Source organism: Lepus europaeus, chromosome 23 (genome assembly GCF_033115175.1).
Source record: "Lepus europaeus isolate LE1 chromosome 23, mLepTim1.pri, whole genome shotgun sequence".
NCBI classification, from domain to species: domain Eukaryota; kingdom Metazoa; phylum Chordata; class Mammalia; order Lagomorpha; family Leporidae; genus Lepus; species Lepus europaeus.
Window position 1 is genome coordinate 15,756,345 of NC_084849.1, and position 14,344 is coordinate 15,770,688.

General features: G+C 52.2%; 1 protein-coding gene across 1 annotated transcript in view; it reads right to left on the minus strand.

Moving 5' to 3' along the window:
* Positions 1-4,779: 4,779 nt before the first annotated feature.
* The window catches only part of GCN1 (GCN1 activator of EIF2AK4), a 72,575-nt gene continuing 63,010 nt past the window's right edge, over positions 4,780-14,344 (minus strand). Inside the window, exons 52-58 of the mRNA XM_062182408.1 lie at positions 11,836-12,029; positions 11,630-11,744; positions 9,697-9,793; positions 9,181-9,329; positions 8,618-8,725; positions 7,326-7,544; positions 4,780-5,496 (exon numbers count right to left, since the gene is read on the minus strand). Of these exons, the coding sequence (XP_062038392.1) occupies positions 5,371-5,496; positions 7,326-7,544; positions 8,618-8,725; positions 9,181-9,329; positions 9,697-9,793; positions 11,630-11,744; positions 11,836-12,029 (1,008 nt within the window). The 3' untranslated portion in view covers positions 4,780-5,370. The remainder of the gene's footprint in view (positions 5,497-7,325; positions 7,545-8,617; positions 8,726-9,180; positions 9,330-9,696; positions 9,794-11,629; positions 11,745-11,835; positions 12,030-14,344) is intronic.

Sequence of the window (14,344 nt, forward strand, 5' to 3'; positions counted from 1 at the left end):
CAGCCATCTGGGGAGTGAACCAGTGGATGGAAGACCTCTCTCTCCATCTTTGCCTCTCCCTGTAACTCTTTCAAATAAATGAGAGAGAGAGAGAAAGATTCTTTCAAAGGGTCTGTGAAGTAAGACATGCTCATGATATTAAGATGTTACTTGCGAGGCTGCTGCTGTGGTGTAGTGGGTAAAGCCACCACCTGCCATGCCGGCATCCCATATGGGTGCCAGTTCGAGTCCTGGCTGCTCCACTTCTGATCCAGCTGTCTGCTATGGCCTGGAAAAGTATCAGCTGGCCCAAGTCCTTGGGCCCCTGAATGCATGTGGGAGACAGGGAAGAAGCTCCTAGCTCCTGGCTTCAGATCAGCCTAGCTTCAGCCACTGTGGTCATCTGGAGAGTGCCTCTCCTTCTCTGTGTGTAACTCTGACTTTCAAATAAATAAATAAATCTTTAAAAAAGATGGTTAATTGGGGCTGGTGCTATCCTGTTGCTTGCAGTGCCGGCATCCCATATGGGTACTGGTTCAAGTCCCAGCTGCTCTACTTCTGATCTAGCTCCCTGGGAAAGCCCTGGAAGATGGCCGAAGTCCTTGGGCCCCTACACCCATGTGGGAGAACCGAAGAATCAACTGGCTCCTGGCTTCGGCCGTTGCGGCCATTTGGGGAGTGAATCAGTGGGTAGAATCTCTTCTCTCTTGCTCTTTCCAACTCTGCCTTTCAAATATTTGTAAACATCTTTTTTTAAAAATGGTAAATTGAAATAAGATACACAAAAGCAAGAACTTTTGGGTATTATCAATAATTTGCTCAAAGTATATTTGAGAAACACTGGGTCAATACAGCTGCACTCCCCCCCCCCCTTTTTTTTTGGTGCAGATTTAAGGAGCATCTCAGAATCACCTGGTGAAGTAACCTCTTCGAAAAGTGAAACCCACTCACCCCAAGCTGCCACATACCAACAACTTGTCTAGTTTCTTTTGTCAAGTCTACCTCCCAAATTAATTTTTTTTGACAGGCAGAGTTAGTGAGAGAGAGAGAAAGGTCTTCCTTTTTCCGTTGGTTCATCCCCCAAGTGGCCGCCATGGCCAGTGCACTGTACCGATCCGAAGCCAGGAGCCAGGTGCTTCTCCTGGTCTCCCATGCGGGTGCAGGGCCCAAGCACTTGGGCCATCCTCCACTGCACTCCTGGGCCACAGCAGAGAGCTGGCCTGGAAGAGGAGCAACCGGGACAGAATCCAGTGCCCCAACTGGGACTAGAACCTGGGGTGCTGGCGCCACAAGCAGAGGATTAGCCTAGTGAGCCGCGGTGCCAGCCCCAAATTAATTTTTATAGAATGGCTCTATAATGGCCATTTGGTCATGATGACCAAAGAATCAATAAATATGGATTCTGTCCCAGTTCTGCTGCTGCCTGGCCACATGGTCTTGGATGCTGCTTCCCATCTGTGCCTCAGCCTTGCTCTTCGAAAGCCCCAGCTCAAATCAGGCCCACCATCCTGCTGGCCCATCCCCGACCGTGGCAGAAGCCTGTGCTTCCCTGCCTCTGCCCATTACCAATCACCACCACGTACTGCCAGACCTCGCATTCGGCAGCTCAGATCGCGAGGCAGGCCTCATCATCCTAGGACTCCTCCTCACGAGGAGCATTTCCGTTAGTCAATTTCTAACTGTAGGCTTGAGAGGTCTGTGCTGCACCTGCAACATCTAAGGCCAGCAGCACGTGTCCGGATGCGGGCTCTGTACCGCAGCACATCTTATGCAGTGGCCGGTGCCTCTTTCTCCCAGCATCCTCTGTCTCACACCAGCCAGGTACTGACAACCTCCGGTGTGCTGAGCCTGTGCAGGGGGCAATGTCATTCAATGCAGGTGACAACCCCTGGGAGACTGTACTGTCTGCACACGTGAGGAAAGAATGGGCTCAGGTCACATAATACTACGAAGTTAAGGTTCAGGGGCCGGTGCCGTGGCACAGTAGGTTAATCCTCTGCCTGCAGCGCCGGCATCCCCTATGGGCGCTGGTTGTAGTCCCAGCTGCTCCTCTTCCAATCCAGTTCTCTGCTGTGGCCTGGGAAAGCAGTAGAAAATGGCCCAAGTCCTTGGGCCCCTGCACCCACGTGGGAGACCCGGAAGAAGTGCCTGGCTCCTCACTTTGGATCGGCCCAGCTCCGGCCATTGCGGTCATTTGGGGAGTGAACCAACGGAAGGAAGACCTCTCTCTCTCCCTCTCACTGTCTGTAACTCTCTCAAATAAAATAAATAAAATCTTAAAAAAAGAAGTTAAGGTTCAAACCTAACTTCCTAGTCCCTGTGGCTGCAACCACACCACACTACACTAGAATCTTTAAAGTGATTCAGATTCTGCATTTCCTCCCAAGTATTTTAAAACCTTGACTTTTTAAGCTAGACTGGTTCCTCTTTATCCTTATTGTTCTCATTTGGAAAGGCTCGAAGCAATTTAATATGCATCCACATAAAACCATACCTAGAACACATTGCTAACTGCCAATCTTGTTTCCAAATCTTCTCTCAATAAAAGAATGTTTCCAAATCCCTGTACCAAAGTGATCAACCCTGCAGCCTCGGAGAGGAATTTACCAGTAGGCGTGGCTCCCAGAAGGGACACGAGAGCCATGTCACATTACCCCACACTTTAAAGTCACTTTGATGCCAATGTTTCCAGAGATCCCCATTAGAACAAGGATTGGGAATGCTGTTGAGACCACTTGCTCACTGACATGCAGATGTGAGAGAGACGGTACCGTCTCCTCTGACGGCTTTCCCAGGCAACCTGTGAAAGGGTGAGGCGCTGGTCCCCTCAATCTGAGAGCAGCCAAGGAGGGCCCCGGGGCAGGTGGACCTGGGCTGCTCATCTGGAGGGGGGCATCCCTTTACCTAGCGTTGGACGTGAGTTTCCATTTCCTGTGATTGTCGGGAAATGACTCTCCAGGAAAGGCCTGGAGAGCGAGCTCTAAGAATGCAAAATGCTGAGCCTAACCACCAGCACAGAAGTGAAAGCCTGGGACTACGAGCTCTGGGGACAGACTGCTACTTAGCCTTAGGACGCTGGAGAGTGACCCCTGGGCCTCAGCTTCCTCCTCTGGAAAACAGTGAGGACAGACTCCAGGGCACTGCTGACATGCTCTCAGCTGTCATCTGTTCCACCACCAAGGCCAGAGGAAAACGCTGCCAATGCCGGATTTGAGCACTACTCCAGCATCCGTGTTTCAGAGGAGGAAACCAACGATCAGAGCCGAGATGACTTGGCCAAGGCTGACTGCTCTACCAACCTGACACACAGCTCTTGCTTCTCTATGCCTGGCTCCATTTCCTCCACGAGTCTGGGCTGGGCTACCGTGTTCAAGACGGCTGTCACTCCAGGCTGACAGGATCCTTTGTGCCTGCTCCCAGTCCTGGCTGTGACAGCCCCTCGCAGCTCACTTCCTGGGAGCTCACACCCTTCTTCTACTCTCAGAATGCCCTTCAGCAGTCTCTGGGAGCCTTTGAGTCATCTCCGTCTGTGAATCAACCTCCATCCCTCTATTCCGAACAGAGAGATCTCATCCTCCTCCGGTTTCTGGAACCAAAAGCTGGTGTTGTTTTTCCTTTGGATTTTGTTTAATGAGTGTCTCCCACCTCTAACTGTGTCAGGCTCTCCTCCCAGTTGCAGATGGGGGGCTGAAAGCCAAAGGTAGGTATTGGCATCTAAGCTAAGACCCTGGAGGAAATACTGAAGAAAACCTCCAGGGCTCGGCCGATGCCTCCCAGCCCACACCCCCTCGCAACAGGAAGTCCTCCTGCTCCTCACCGTGGCTGCTGTGGAGGTGAACAAAGATGGAGACAGCTTGCTGGACATATGCCCTGGGCAGCTGGGAGCACATTGGTGACCAGCTAAGTCCCAGAAGCAGGCAGCAGTTACCATGGCTACCAAAAGCTGTAACCATTGGCTGGCTGGCGATGGGGATCCACTCAGCTGACCTCTCAAGGTCCCTTCCAGCCCTGGGATTCTACAGTTACCGGGAGCCAGCTGAGACCAGGTCTGCTCCAAGGAGAGAGGAAGTCCTGTGACTCCGAAGGCTCAGGCAGAAAGGAAGGATTTCATCAGCACCGTCTGAGAGGTCACCTTGTCGTCTTCTTCACAAGTGCTAAGTCACAAGCCCTCCCTGCCTCTGCTGCATTAGCAATGAACAAGGCCTTGCTTTTTTAGGCAGAGCACTTTCTACCTTCTACAACGTGAGTTTGCTATCGCCACTTTTTATTCTTTTTCACAGCTCCAGCCAGTAATTTTGATAGAGGTTTGTTCCCCATTGTGACCAAGGAAAACAGCCCAGAAAAACTTGCGTCACCAGGCCCAGTGGGGTGTGCTCCATCAGACAGGACGCATGTGTCACGAGCCTTCTAAGAATCAGGAGGAAGGAAGTCATTCATAAAGGAGGCCGATGCCGAACTGCAACTCTGGTTTCCTCTCGCGAGTCCTTCGACTATGGAAACGAGGTTCTTTCTTACTCCAGAGGGGAGGATTTCTCCGTACTATTTGACTTCCAGACGCTCTCTACCAATCCAAATCCGGACAGGGCCAGGAAGTGGCTCGTTCAAGCTGTGATCTCCACTCGGGTAAGAGCACAAGCCCAGCTGCACGCCTCTCGTGACCTGACCTCAGGACACAGCAATCTGTAGGGACTGATAAGCCTGCCAACAGCAGGGGGAGGGCCAGAAATCAGCATGCTGTCAATACAACAACAGCTGCAACCTTTCCTTATTCCTGATGCAGGAAGCTTCATGTTTAATGAATATCTGGAGATTAAAAAAACTGCTTATGTCAAGATTAAATCAAAGCCTTTATTAAACATTCCTCCTTCCAACGGCCTGCAGGTATATCCCTCCCCAGACGTGTGAGCTGCCAGACTGTGTGGGTATTGTTTTCATCTGATGGGGTCAGACCCAGTCAGACCGCCCAATACTGAAAAGCCAAGCCAAGACACACCACACTGGGCAGTCCCCCACAGTTCAGTGTCCCACTGGGGATCTAGGCAAAAGGTGGGTAGCACTGGCCCTTGACAGAGCTCAAGCACAGAAGAGGAACTCGAAGGGTGGCCTTATGTTCCAGACTCAGCCGTACAAAGCTGGTGGTCAGCCCTGGGGCTGCCATCTGCCTAGGCTTGCGCGTGTGCTTTTTCTTCTCTTCTCCAAAGAAAAGGGTGAGATGGAGGAGGCAATTTTCAGTTGTGTGTGGGTTTCATTTAAGGCTTTGGCTGTGGTTGTTGATACATACTTTCTGGGAACGCCATCTCCTAAGCTCCCCATCTAAACAAACGTATTTTCAAAAATGAAAACATTGAGCAAAGATGTGGAGCTGAAATGCTGCTGCGGGACCCAGGCTTGTCATGTCAGAATGGTGTCATCCACCTGCTCCGTGGAGTCGGCCTGGCTGGCCAGCTTCTTCAGGGACCTTCGATTACATTCGTTCAGCACCTCCAAACTGGCCACATCCAGGATCTTGGAGAGGGACTGTAGGGAGGACAGGCATGAGGAGACACAGTCAGAAAGCTGGTTTTAGATTCTCCAACTGAATCAAGACCAAGATGAAGGCCAGTATTTTGTCTAGCAGTTAAGACACTGCGCGGGACAACAGCATCCGTATCAGAGCGTCTGGATGAGAGTCCTGCTTCTGCTTCTGACTCCAGCTCCCTGTGAATGCACACGCTGGGAGGAAGCAGGGAAGGGCTCAGGTAGTTGGGTCCCTGCCACCCAAGTGGGAAACTTGGACTGAGTTCCAGGCTTCTGGCTTTGGCCCAGCCCACAGTCCTGGCTTCTGGGGAGTAAACCAGCAAATAGGAGCTTTTTCTGTGCTTCAAATAAATCAATATACTTTTTTTTTTTTTTTTCACTTTTTGACAGGCAGAGTGGACAGTGAGAGAGACAGAGAGAAAGGTCTTCCTTTTGCCGTTGGTTCACCCTCCAATGGCTGCCGCGGCTGGCACACTGCGGCCAGCGCACTGCGCTGTTCCGAAGGCAGGAGCCAGTTGCTTCTCCTGGTCTCCCATGGGATGCAGGGCCCAAGCACTTGGGCCATCCTCCACTGCACTCCCGGGCCAAAGCAGAGAGCTGGCCTGGAAGAGGGGCAACCGGGACAGAATCCGGCGCCCCGACCGGGACTAGAACCCGGTGTGCCAGCACCTCTAGGCAGAGGATTAGCCTGTTGAGCCACGGCGCCGGCCAAATCAATATACTTTTTTAAAAAAAGTTAATGTTAACCCCAGAACTAGGGCCACTGAGGTGGAATTTGGTAAAATTAAGGGAAATCAGATGATCGGGGCACAGCCCAGAAAAACACTCATCTTGCTTTTCCTGAGCTGAGGCAGCGAAGGTGACACTGTTCATGCCTTTATTTTTATTTTTTAAAGATTACTTATTTATTTATCTGAAAGGCAGAGTTACAAAAGGCAGAGGCAGAGAGAGAGGTCTTCCATTTGCTGGTTCACTCCTCAAATGGCTACAACGGCCAGAGCTGAGCCAACCCAAAGCTCGGAGCTTCTTCCAGGTTTCCCACACAGGTGCAGGGGCCCAAGCACTTGGGCCATCCTCTCTTGCCTTCCCAGGCCATAGTAGAGAGCTGGCTCAGAAGTGAAGCAGCCGGGACTCGAACTGGGACCCATATAGGATGCCGGTGCCACAGGCAGAGGCTTAGCCACCTATGCCACAGTGCCAGCCCCAGTGTTCAGTGCTTTAAAGGCTGCTGGGGACAGGGGACTGAGGGAACAGAGCTGTGGCCTTCAAAGGGGCAGCTCTTCCTGGGCACTACAGTATAACTGAGTGCTCTGAGAGATTTCATCTGAACAAAACCAGAGGAAACATTTTTCAGGCACTAGGCAAGGCACCTGCATCTCAATCTGCTCCTGAAAGCTAACGGGAAGTAGTGGCAGAGAGCAGGGGCTTAAAGACTGTCAAGCAGAAGGAGGGGGCCAGCACTGTGGCGCAGCAGGTGAAGTCAGTGCCTTTGGTGTCGGCATCCCATATGGACGCTGGTTCAAGTCCTGGCTGCTGCACTTCCAATCCAGCTCTCTGCTAATGGCCTGGGAAAGCAGTAGAAGATGGACCAAGTCCTTGGGCCCCTGTACCCACATGGGAGACCCAGAGGAAGCTCCTGGCTCCTGGCTTCGGATCAGTGCAGCTCTGACTGTTATGACCATCTGGGGAGTGGACCAGCAGATGGAAGACCTCTTTCTCTCTGCCTCTGCCTCTTTGTAACTCTGCCTTTCAAATAAATAAATACATCTAAAAAAAAAAAAAAAAAAAGCAGGAGGACCCTGGGGAGACACTCCAGTCCCGGCTCCCACCTGGAAGACCTCTTCGCCCTGCCTCATCTTGAGGAGGTTGACAATCGCCTGGTCGCTGTAGGCCCTCACAACCGTGTTCTTGTCCTTAGTGTTGTCAAGAAGAGCCTTCAGGATGGGCTTGATGGTCTGGGGGTCCAGGGGAGGCAGCGGGTCCTTATTTGCCCACCAGATCATCTTCTCAGCCACCAGCCTGATGTCACTGGATGGGTTCTGCAGACACTGTGGGGGGAACAGACAGCACATCCAGTCTGTTTCTCAAAGACACCCAGATTTCTGGCCCTGATGCTCTCCCTTCTTCATGGACACTGACCCCATGCTGCCTTTCCATGGGAGGGAGACAAGGTGTGATTCAGCGCCTATCTACGTGCCCTACCCCATCTCTGCCACTCTCCCCCTGGGTTGCTAATCTTGTCCATGTGGGGTTTCACTTCCTCCAACAGGCCACGCTTCTCCCTGCCTTGGTCAAACCTCTGGTTAGTTCCATTGCCTGGGATGTGTCTGCCCTGATCCTCGCTGTCGGTTCCTGCTCACGCTTCCGAGGTGTCCCCTGACAAGCTCATCTAAAGAAGGGCCCTCCCCAAGGCTCTAGAGACTAGCCTTGTTGACCTCCGCACCTTCCTGGGTCTAGCTCTGAACATGCTCAGCACTGTGCAGCTCGGAGCCCCCGGGGGACTCTCAGAGGGCTCCGGGTGTCTGTCTGTAGGGTGGAGGTGGCCACTCTGGGAACCTCATTATTCAGAATGAAGTCCACACCCCACCAACTGGCAGTGCCTGGGAGCTGATTACAAAGGCAGAGCCTTAGGCATGGCCCTATCTCATTAAAATGAAGAATCTGATTCTGATGTGTGTGCTCACCAATGTATGAGAAGTAGGGGGGCCCCATCAGATCCCTCTGCTTTCCTCACCTGGGCCTGGCATACAACACGGTAACCACTCTACTTAGTGCCATGCCAGCTAGAGCAGGGAACCAGGAAGAGGAGACTTAAGATTCAAACCCAGGTCTCCTCCTGATTTTACAAAACAGGATGCAGAGAAAGAATACATGAAACATCGGTTCTTACCTGGATTTAGGGTCACAGCTCTATGTGTGAATCTGACCAAAAGTTGGATACTCTTTCAGAGAAAAACACATAGACACTTTGTGCTGTGTTCCTAAGAGTCCAAGGAACTCCTAGAGGCAACCTATGGACAGTCAGAATACAACTGGCCAAGGGGCCCTCTCCAGCATTCTCTGGTCCTGGGTCTTCACAGCAGCCACACCTGGTGGGCCAAACAGTCTCTGCTCCACTCACCTTAATGAACAGACTGGAGAGTCTGGCCGGCAACTGCCCTCCTCCTGTCTCAATGTGGTACCTCATCAGGAAGCCCATGCCCCGGATCCCGCTCACTGCAATGGGGATCTGGGGAGAAGACAGAGAGCTCTCAGAGCAGTCGGCTCTCAGAGCAGCAGAGCCAGGTAAAACTCATTCCCTAGGAATCTCCAGGACCCTTCACCACCACGTCATCCCTGGGACTGCACATCACAGATTCCCTAACAGCTCTCATTTAGACAGGCTGCCCCAGATGCCAGGCAGATGACAAAACGACCCAGGAAGAGGGACCAGAGACCTGACTAGAAGGGACAGCTACAGCTTCCAACCAAAGTGCTCACTGGAGATGAGTTTGAGATGATAAAGCTGGGGCTCAGAGGGATCAAGAACTGGTCCAAGGCAAAGCAGTTTCTAACCAAGGTAAAGTAAAACCCAGGCTTCTTAACACCCAGTCCAGTGTTTTCCCCGGTGGAGTCAGCAAGGCAATGGCTGTCAAATTCTGACCAGAGGAGGGAAGGAGTGGCCTGGCTGCCCCAAAGCCTTACCCTGTCTGCCATGGCACTGCTGAGGATCATTTCCTGAACGTCACTGCCGTATCTGCCCGCACAGAGTCTGCTGGGAGCCACGTTTACAGCCACGGAGAGTGCCAGGCTCCGGCCATGCCGAACCATCCAGTCAATGCCAGACACATCCGCTGAGTGGGAGGACAACTGGGGTGAACCTGCATGTCAGAGTATGCCCCACCACCCACACAGCCCATGGGCCTACCCTGCCTCAGGGCCAGTGTGTAGGCCCAGGGCAGGGTGGAAAGCCCAGGCCACACTGCACACCACCTCCCCGGACTCTCACACAAGGCTCGTTTGCAGCTGTGTTCTCTGAGCAAGGATACTCATGGTTACGGGACCACTGGATACTCAAATCTGTTCTAGCAGCTGACAGAGCCTCTGAGAGGCAAGGCCCATGACTAGAAGGGACAGCTACAGGTGCCCATGGACTCTCCCTCAAGGCTAAGAGGCCCATATCCCTGAACGGGGACTCCCCAGTGTATAAAAGAGACCTACCTAGCAAGCACTGCTGAAGAACAGTGCTTAGCTCCTCGTCTGTCAAAAAGGCACACAGCTCCCCGAGGCACCCAGCCGAGGAGATCCGAGTGTTGTCCTAACAAAGCAATGATGGGAGTGAAGGGGCGCAGGCAACACAAGCTCCAAGGGAACCAGGGAAAAGAGGGAGGGCATGAAGGCAAAACAAATGATCCAGGAGCTCTAAATGTGGGCCTTCCTTGAACACACGGGAACTGCCACTCACTGATACTGCCACTTGGTGCAGAGTTAAAAATGACACACACAACACTGCACTTCCTGACAGAAAACCCCAGCATGTGTGCATACGGTAAATCAGCCCCACAGCAGCAGCAGCAAGTGTGTCTACCAGCACCTTCTTCTTGGGAAGTCCAAACGCTTCACACGTAGTGTCTCAATTACTATCAACAGCCCTGTGAGGCAGGGTGGGGCACAAAGAGGGGGACCACCAGCCCACAGCCACCAGGGGAGCTGGCAAAGACACCACCCTGCATGCCTTTCTCTCCCTGAGTCGTGGCCATCATCTTACACCCAGAACGACTCCATGCTCCCTCTCTACTGTGTCAGTGCCCCACTGCCACCTAACTGATTTGGGTTTCTCCTAGGCAGACAAACTAAAGCCACAACCCAAGGAAGGTGGGTAAAATAAACAATTTCTTGCACCATGGCCTCTTGCTGCTCCTCCCTGGCCAGCTCACTATGGAACACTGACAGGGAATTTTACGTTATGTGCTGTACTACCAATAGGTGCCCACGTGACATGTGTCCACACAAATGACTCAGTGACCTGTGGAGAAGCTTAAACCATGCTGTGACCTGGATGGCTCCCCAAATCCAACTATATTTCTGAGGGCGAGAGGATGGACTACCTGCAGTTTGAGTCTCTGAGCTCTAAGTAGAAGCCCAGGCGCCAAGCAAGGTAAAGGGTCCTGACACCCACCCTATCCAGTGTGGATCTATTTTAAGTTTGGCTGTGGTAAAATGCAAATTTTGCTTGTACTGTGCATGACCCTGAAAAAGCCCTGACAGTCTCTGATCAAAAGAGGGCAAACACTCCGTGTGCACCTGCCGAGAAGCTGGGGATCGGAACTAGACCTGCAGTGCTGTTGTTAAGTCCTGTGACAACACTGCCAGTCCCAAGAGCGTGCACACGTGCAATGTAAAACCATATGAACCCACAGGTCTTGGCCCCCAGGGAAGGTGAGGCCTTCACAACAGAGGGCTGCAAAAGGGGAAACAGAAGCCTCTCCTTCACATACTCACCTTCCTTCTGGGCCCACCACAGTGCTGGACAGCCAACAGCTACTTAAGAAGTGCTTCTAGATTGGGCAGGGCTAATGGAATTAGGCAAAAGCAGGAGTCACACGGCCCAGATGCAGGCTTTGCCTCTTCTACTTGCAAGCGTGTGGCCCCAGACACATCTCACCGCGTACTAGAGTATGAAGAGCTCCCACTCAGATGTGCACTAGAGACTGTGTATCCCACCAGATACCAAGCTTGTTGAGATCTGTACCCAAGGCCTCACTCACCTCTGGGCGAGGCTCTTCAGCTCTGCAAATTTTTCCTGATACAATAAATGATTCCCTTTGTGTTATAAAGAGGAAAATGAGGGGCAGAGAGACACAGGGACTCAAGATCAGAGAACAAATTTTTAAGTGACAGATCTGAGATGCAACAAACGTTATGTATCTGAACAATGGCGTAATCAGTGTCAATGATGGCTAGCCCGTGTCCCTCACAATACGAGCAAACGCTTGGTAAACCATACAGAGTAACACAATCTCAGGAATGACTGTTATTACTGACCCACTGGCAGCTGCACCAAGCTCTTCTAACACAAAGCGGAGAAGCCAACCAAAAAAAGAAGAAGGAAACCCAGCAGAGCCCCATCCCAGCCTTCCATCTGCTACTGTACCTCGTCGTGTCCCAGCATGTTCAGCAGGAGCGAGACAATGTTTTTCCGGATGGCAGCATCCACTTTGGCGCCAGCTCCCTGAATGACAAACCTCAGGGCCTGTAGCATGGTGTCCCTTTTAAAGAACCAACGTACCAGTTTAACCCCGGCTCTCCTCCACACAGCTGGAGCAGCCGCCTGGTCTCCTCATGTCCACAGCACCTCACCTGATGCCCGGGTCCTCCATGACACGGATTCCGTTCAGCAGCTCTGTAAAGAGGGGGTCCACCTTGATGTGGATGGAAATGAGCTTCCCCAACGCATCAGCAGCCTTCAAGCGGACGCCTCGGTTGGAGTCCTGCAGGGCCTTGGTGAAAGTGGTCTGCAGCTGGGGCAGGAAAGGCTTCAGGGCAATGCCGACCTGTGGGGGAGAGCTGCGTCTGAACACAGCTGGGCAGAGCTCTAGGCCGCGGTGTACTACAGGCACGGAAGCCGGCACCGAGCACCCGGAGCTAACCCAGCTCCCCTCTGCCTGAAACAGAAGAGTCAAGCACAGGCGAGTTCCCCTGAGCCCCCTCATCTTTTTTCAGCATCCTCATGGCACTAGGAGGAGCAGGGTAAAGGAGGCAGTGGCAGAGGCAGTCGCAGCAGCCATCGTCCAAGGGCTTGCAGCCCTAGTCATAACGAGGCCTGATGTAGCAGAAACCCATCCACGTGGACAAGTGGCTGAAAACCTTCCAGGGGGCAGGCCTGTGAAGACACCACCCGAGATGCCTGCATTCCATATCGAGTGGCTGTGTTTGAGTCTCAGCTCAGCTTCTGACCCAGCATCCTACTAATGCACACCCTGGGGGGCAGCAAGTAATGGCTCAAGTGCTTGGGTCCCTTCTACCCACGTGGGAGACCTAGACTGAGTTCCTAGCTCCTAGCTTTGGCCTGGTCCAGCCCTAGCCATGGTTGGCATTTTGTCCCTCTGCCTTTCAAATGAAAATGAAAATAAAAATTCTACAAAAAGCCTCCTCTGAGTCCATTAAAGAATAGAGCAGGCAGGGGCTGGTGCTCTGGCATAGTGGATTAAGCCGCTGCCTGCAGTGCCAGCATCTCATATGGGCGCCAGTTCGAGTCCCGGCTGCTCCACTTCCTATCCAGCTCTCTGCTATGGCAGCAGAGGATGGTCCAAGCCCTTGAGCCCCTGCACCCATGTGGGAGACCCGGAAGAAGCTCCTGGCTCCTGGCTTTGGATCGGTCCAGCTCCAGCCACTGTGGCCAATGGGGAATGAACCAGTGGATGGAAGACTCCTCTGCCTCTCTGTAACTCTGCCTTTCAAATAAATAAACACATCTTTAAAAAGAAGAACAGAGCAGGCGGACAGCCATCAGGAATGCTGAAGCAATTCTCATGCCAAGAAAAGCAATGGAGAGATGTGTCACAGCAGGTACCCTCAACTGAGGACTGCAGCCCAGACTTGGTGTTGTGCCTTTAGCCTGCCCAGAACAAGCCTATGAACATATGACCACACTGGGTCCTTCCTGTACACATGTGCACCCTCCTAATTAACAAATCTGACAATACACAGAAAAACTGGCACACTTGATAAAATACATATGGGATCAAGAGTGAACATTATTTATTGTTAAATGGGAAAGTCCAAGTGGCTTTGTGGAGGTTCAATACCAATGAAGGTCTGGAAACACTGGAGCCATGAGCGTCTGCAGGCTGCTGGAGACCTGCTACAGGGAGAAGCTGGCCAATCTGAGGTGAGGACCACCTGCCCATGGATGACACTGGGGCTCCATTTGTGTCTAGGGTTATAATAAAAACACTACAGAAAAGAACAACACAGGATGCAACGTGAAGATGACACTTAATTTTTAAAAAAGGTTCAATTTTCCTCCAAAATTAAGATTGGTATTCAAAATCTCATTTTCTAGTTGGGATACTTCTCTCCAACCCACCACCAAAAGGAAAAATCTATAGATTTTAAGCTTACTTTTTCTACTAAACCTCATGTAAATCTCGTGTTAATTCAGTTTTTCTTAAGCAATAATAAATCTTGAATCTGTTCATACTTTCTTTTTTTTTTTTTGACAGGCAGAGTGGATAGTGAGAGAGAGAGACAGAGAGAAAGGTCTCTGCAATGGCCGCCATGGTGCAGGGCCCAAGCACTTGGGCCATCCTCCACGGCACTCCCAGGCCATAGCAGAGAGCTGGCCTGGAAGAGGGGCAACCGGGACAGGATCTGGCGCCCCGACCGAGACTAAAACCCGGTGTGCCGGCACCACGAGGCAGAGGATTAGCCTGTTGAGCCACGGCGCCGGCCATGTTCATACTTTCTTAAAGTCAAGGAGTTAAAAAAAGAAAAAGAAAAGGGCCGGCGCCGCGGCTCACTGGGCTAATCCTCCGCCTATGGCGCCGGCACACCGGGTTCTAGTCCCGGTCGGGGCGCCGGATTCTGTCCCAGTTGCCCCTCTTCCAGGCCAGCTCTCTGCTGTGGCCCAGGAGTGCAGTGGAGGATGGCCCAAGTACTTGGGTCCTGCACCCCATGGGAGACCAGGAGAAGCACCTGGCTCCTGCCATCAGATCAGCACGGTGCGCCGGCCGCAGCGCACCAGCCATGGCGGCCACTGGAGGGTGAACCAACGGCAAAGGAAGACCTTTCTCTCTGTCTCTCTCTCACTGTCCACTCTGCCTGTCAAAAAAAAAAAAAAAGTCAAGGAGTTTAATTGTCGCCCCCT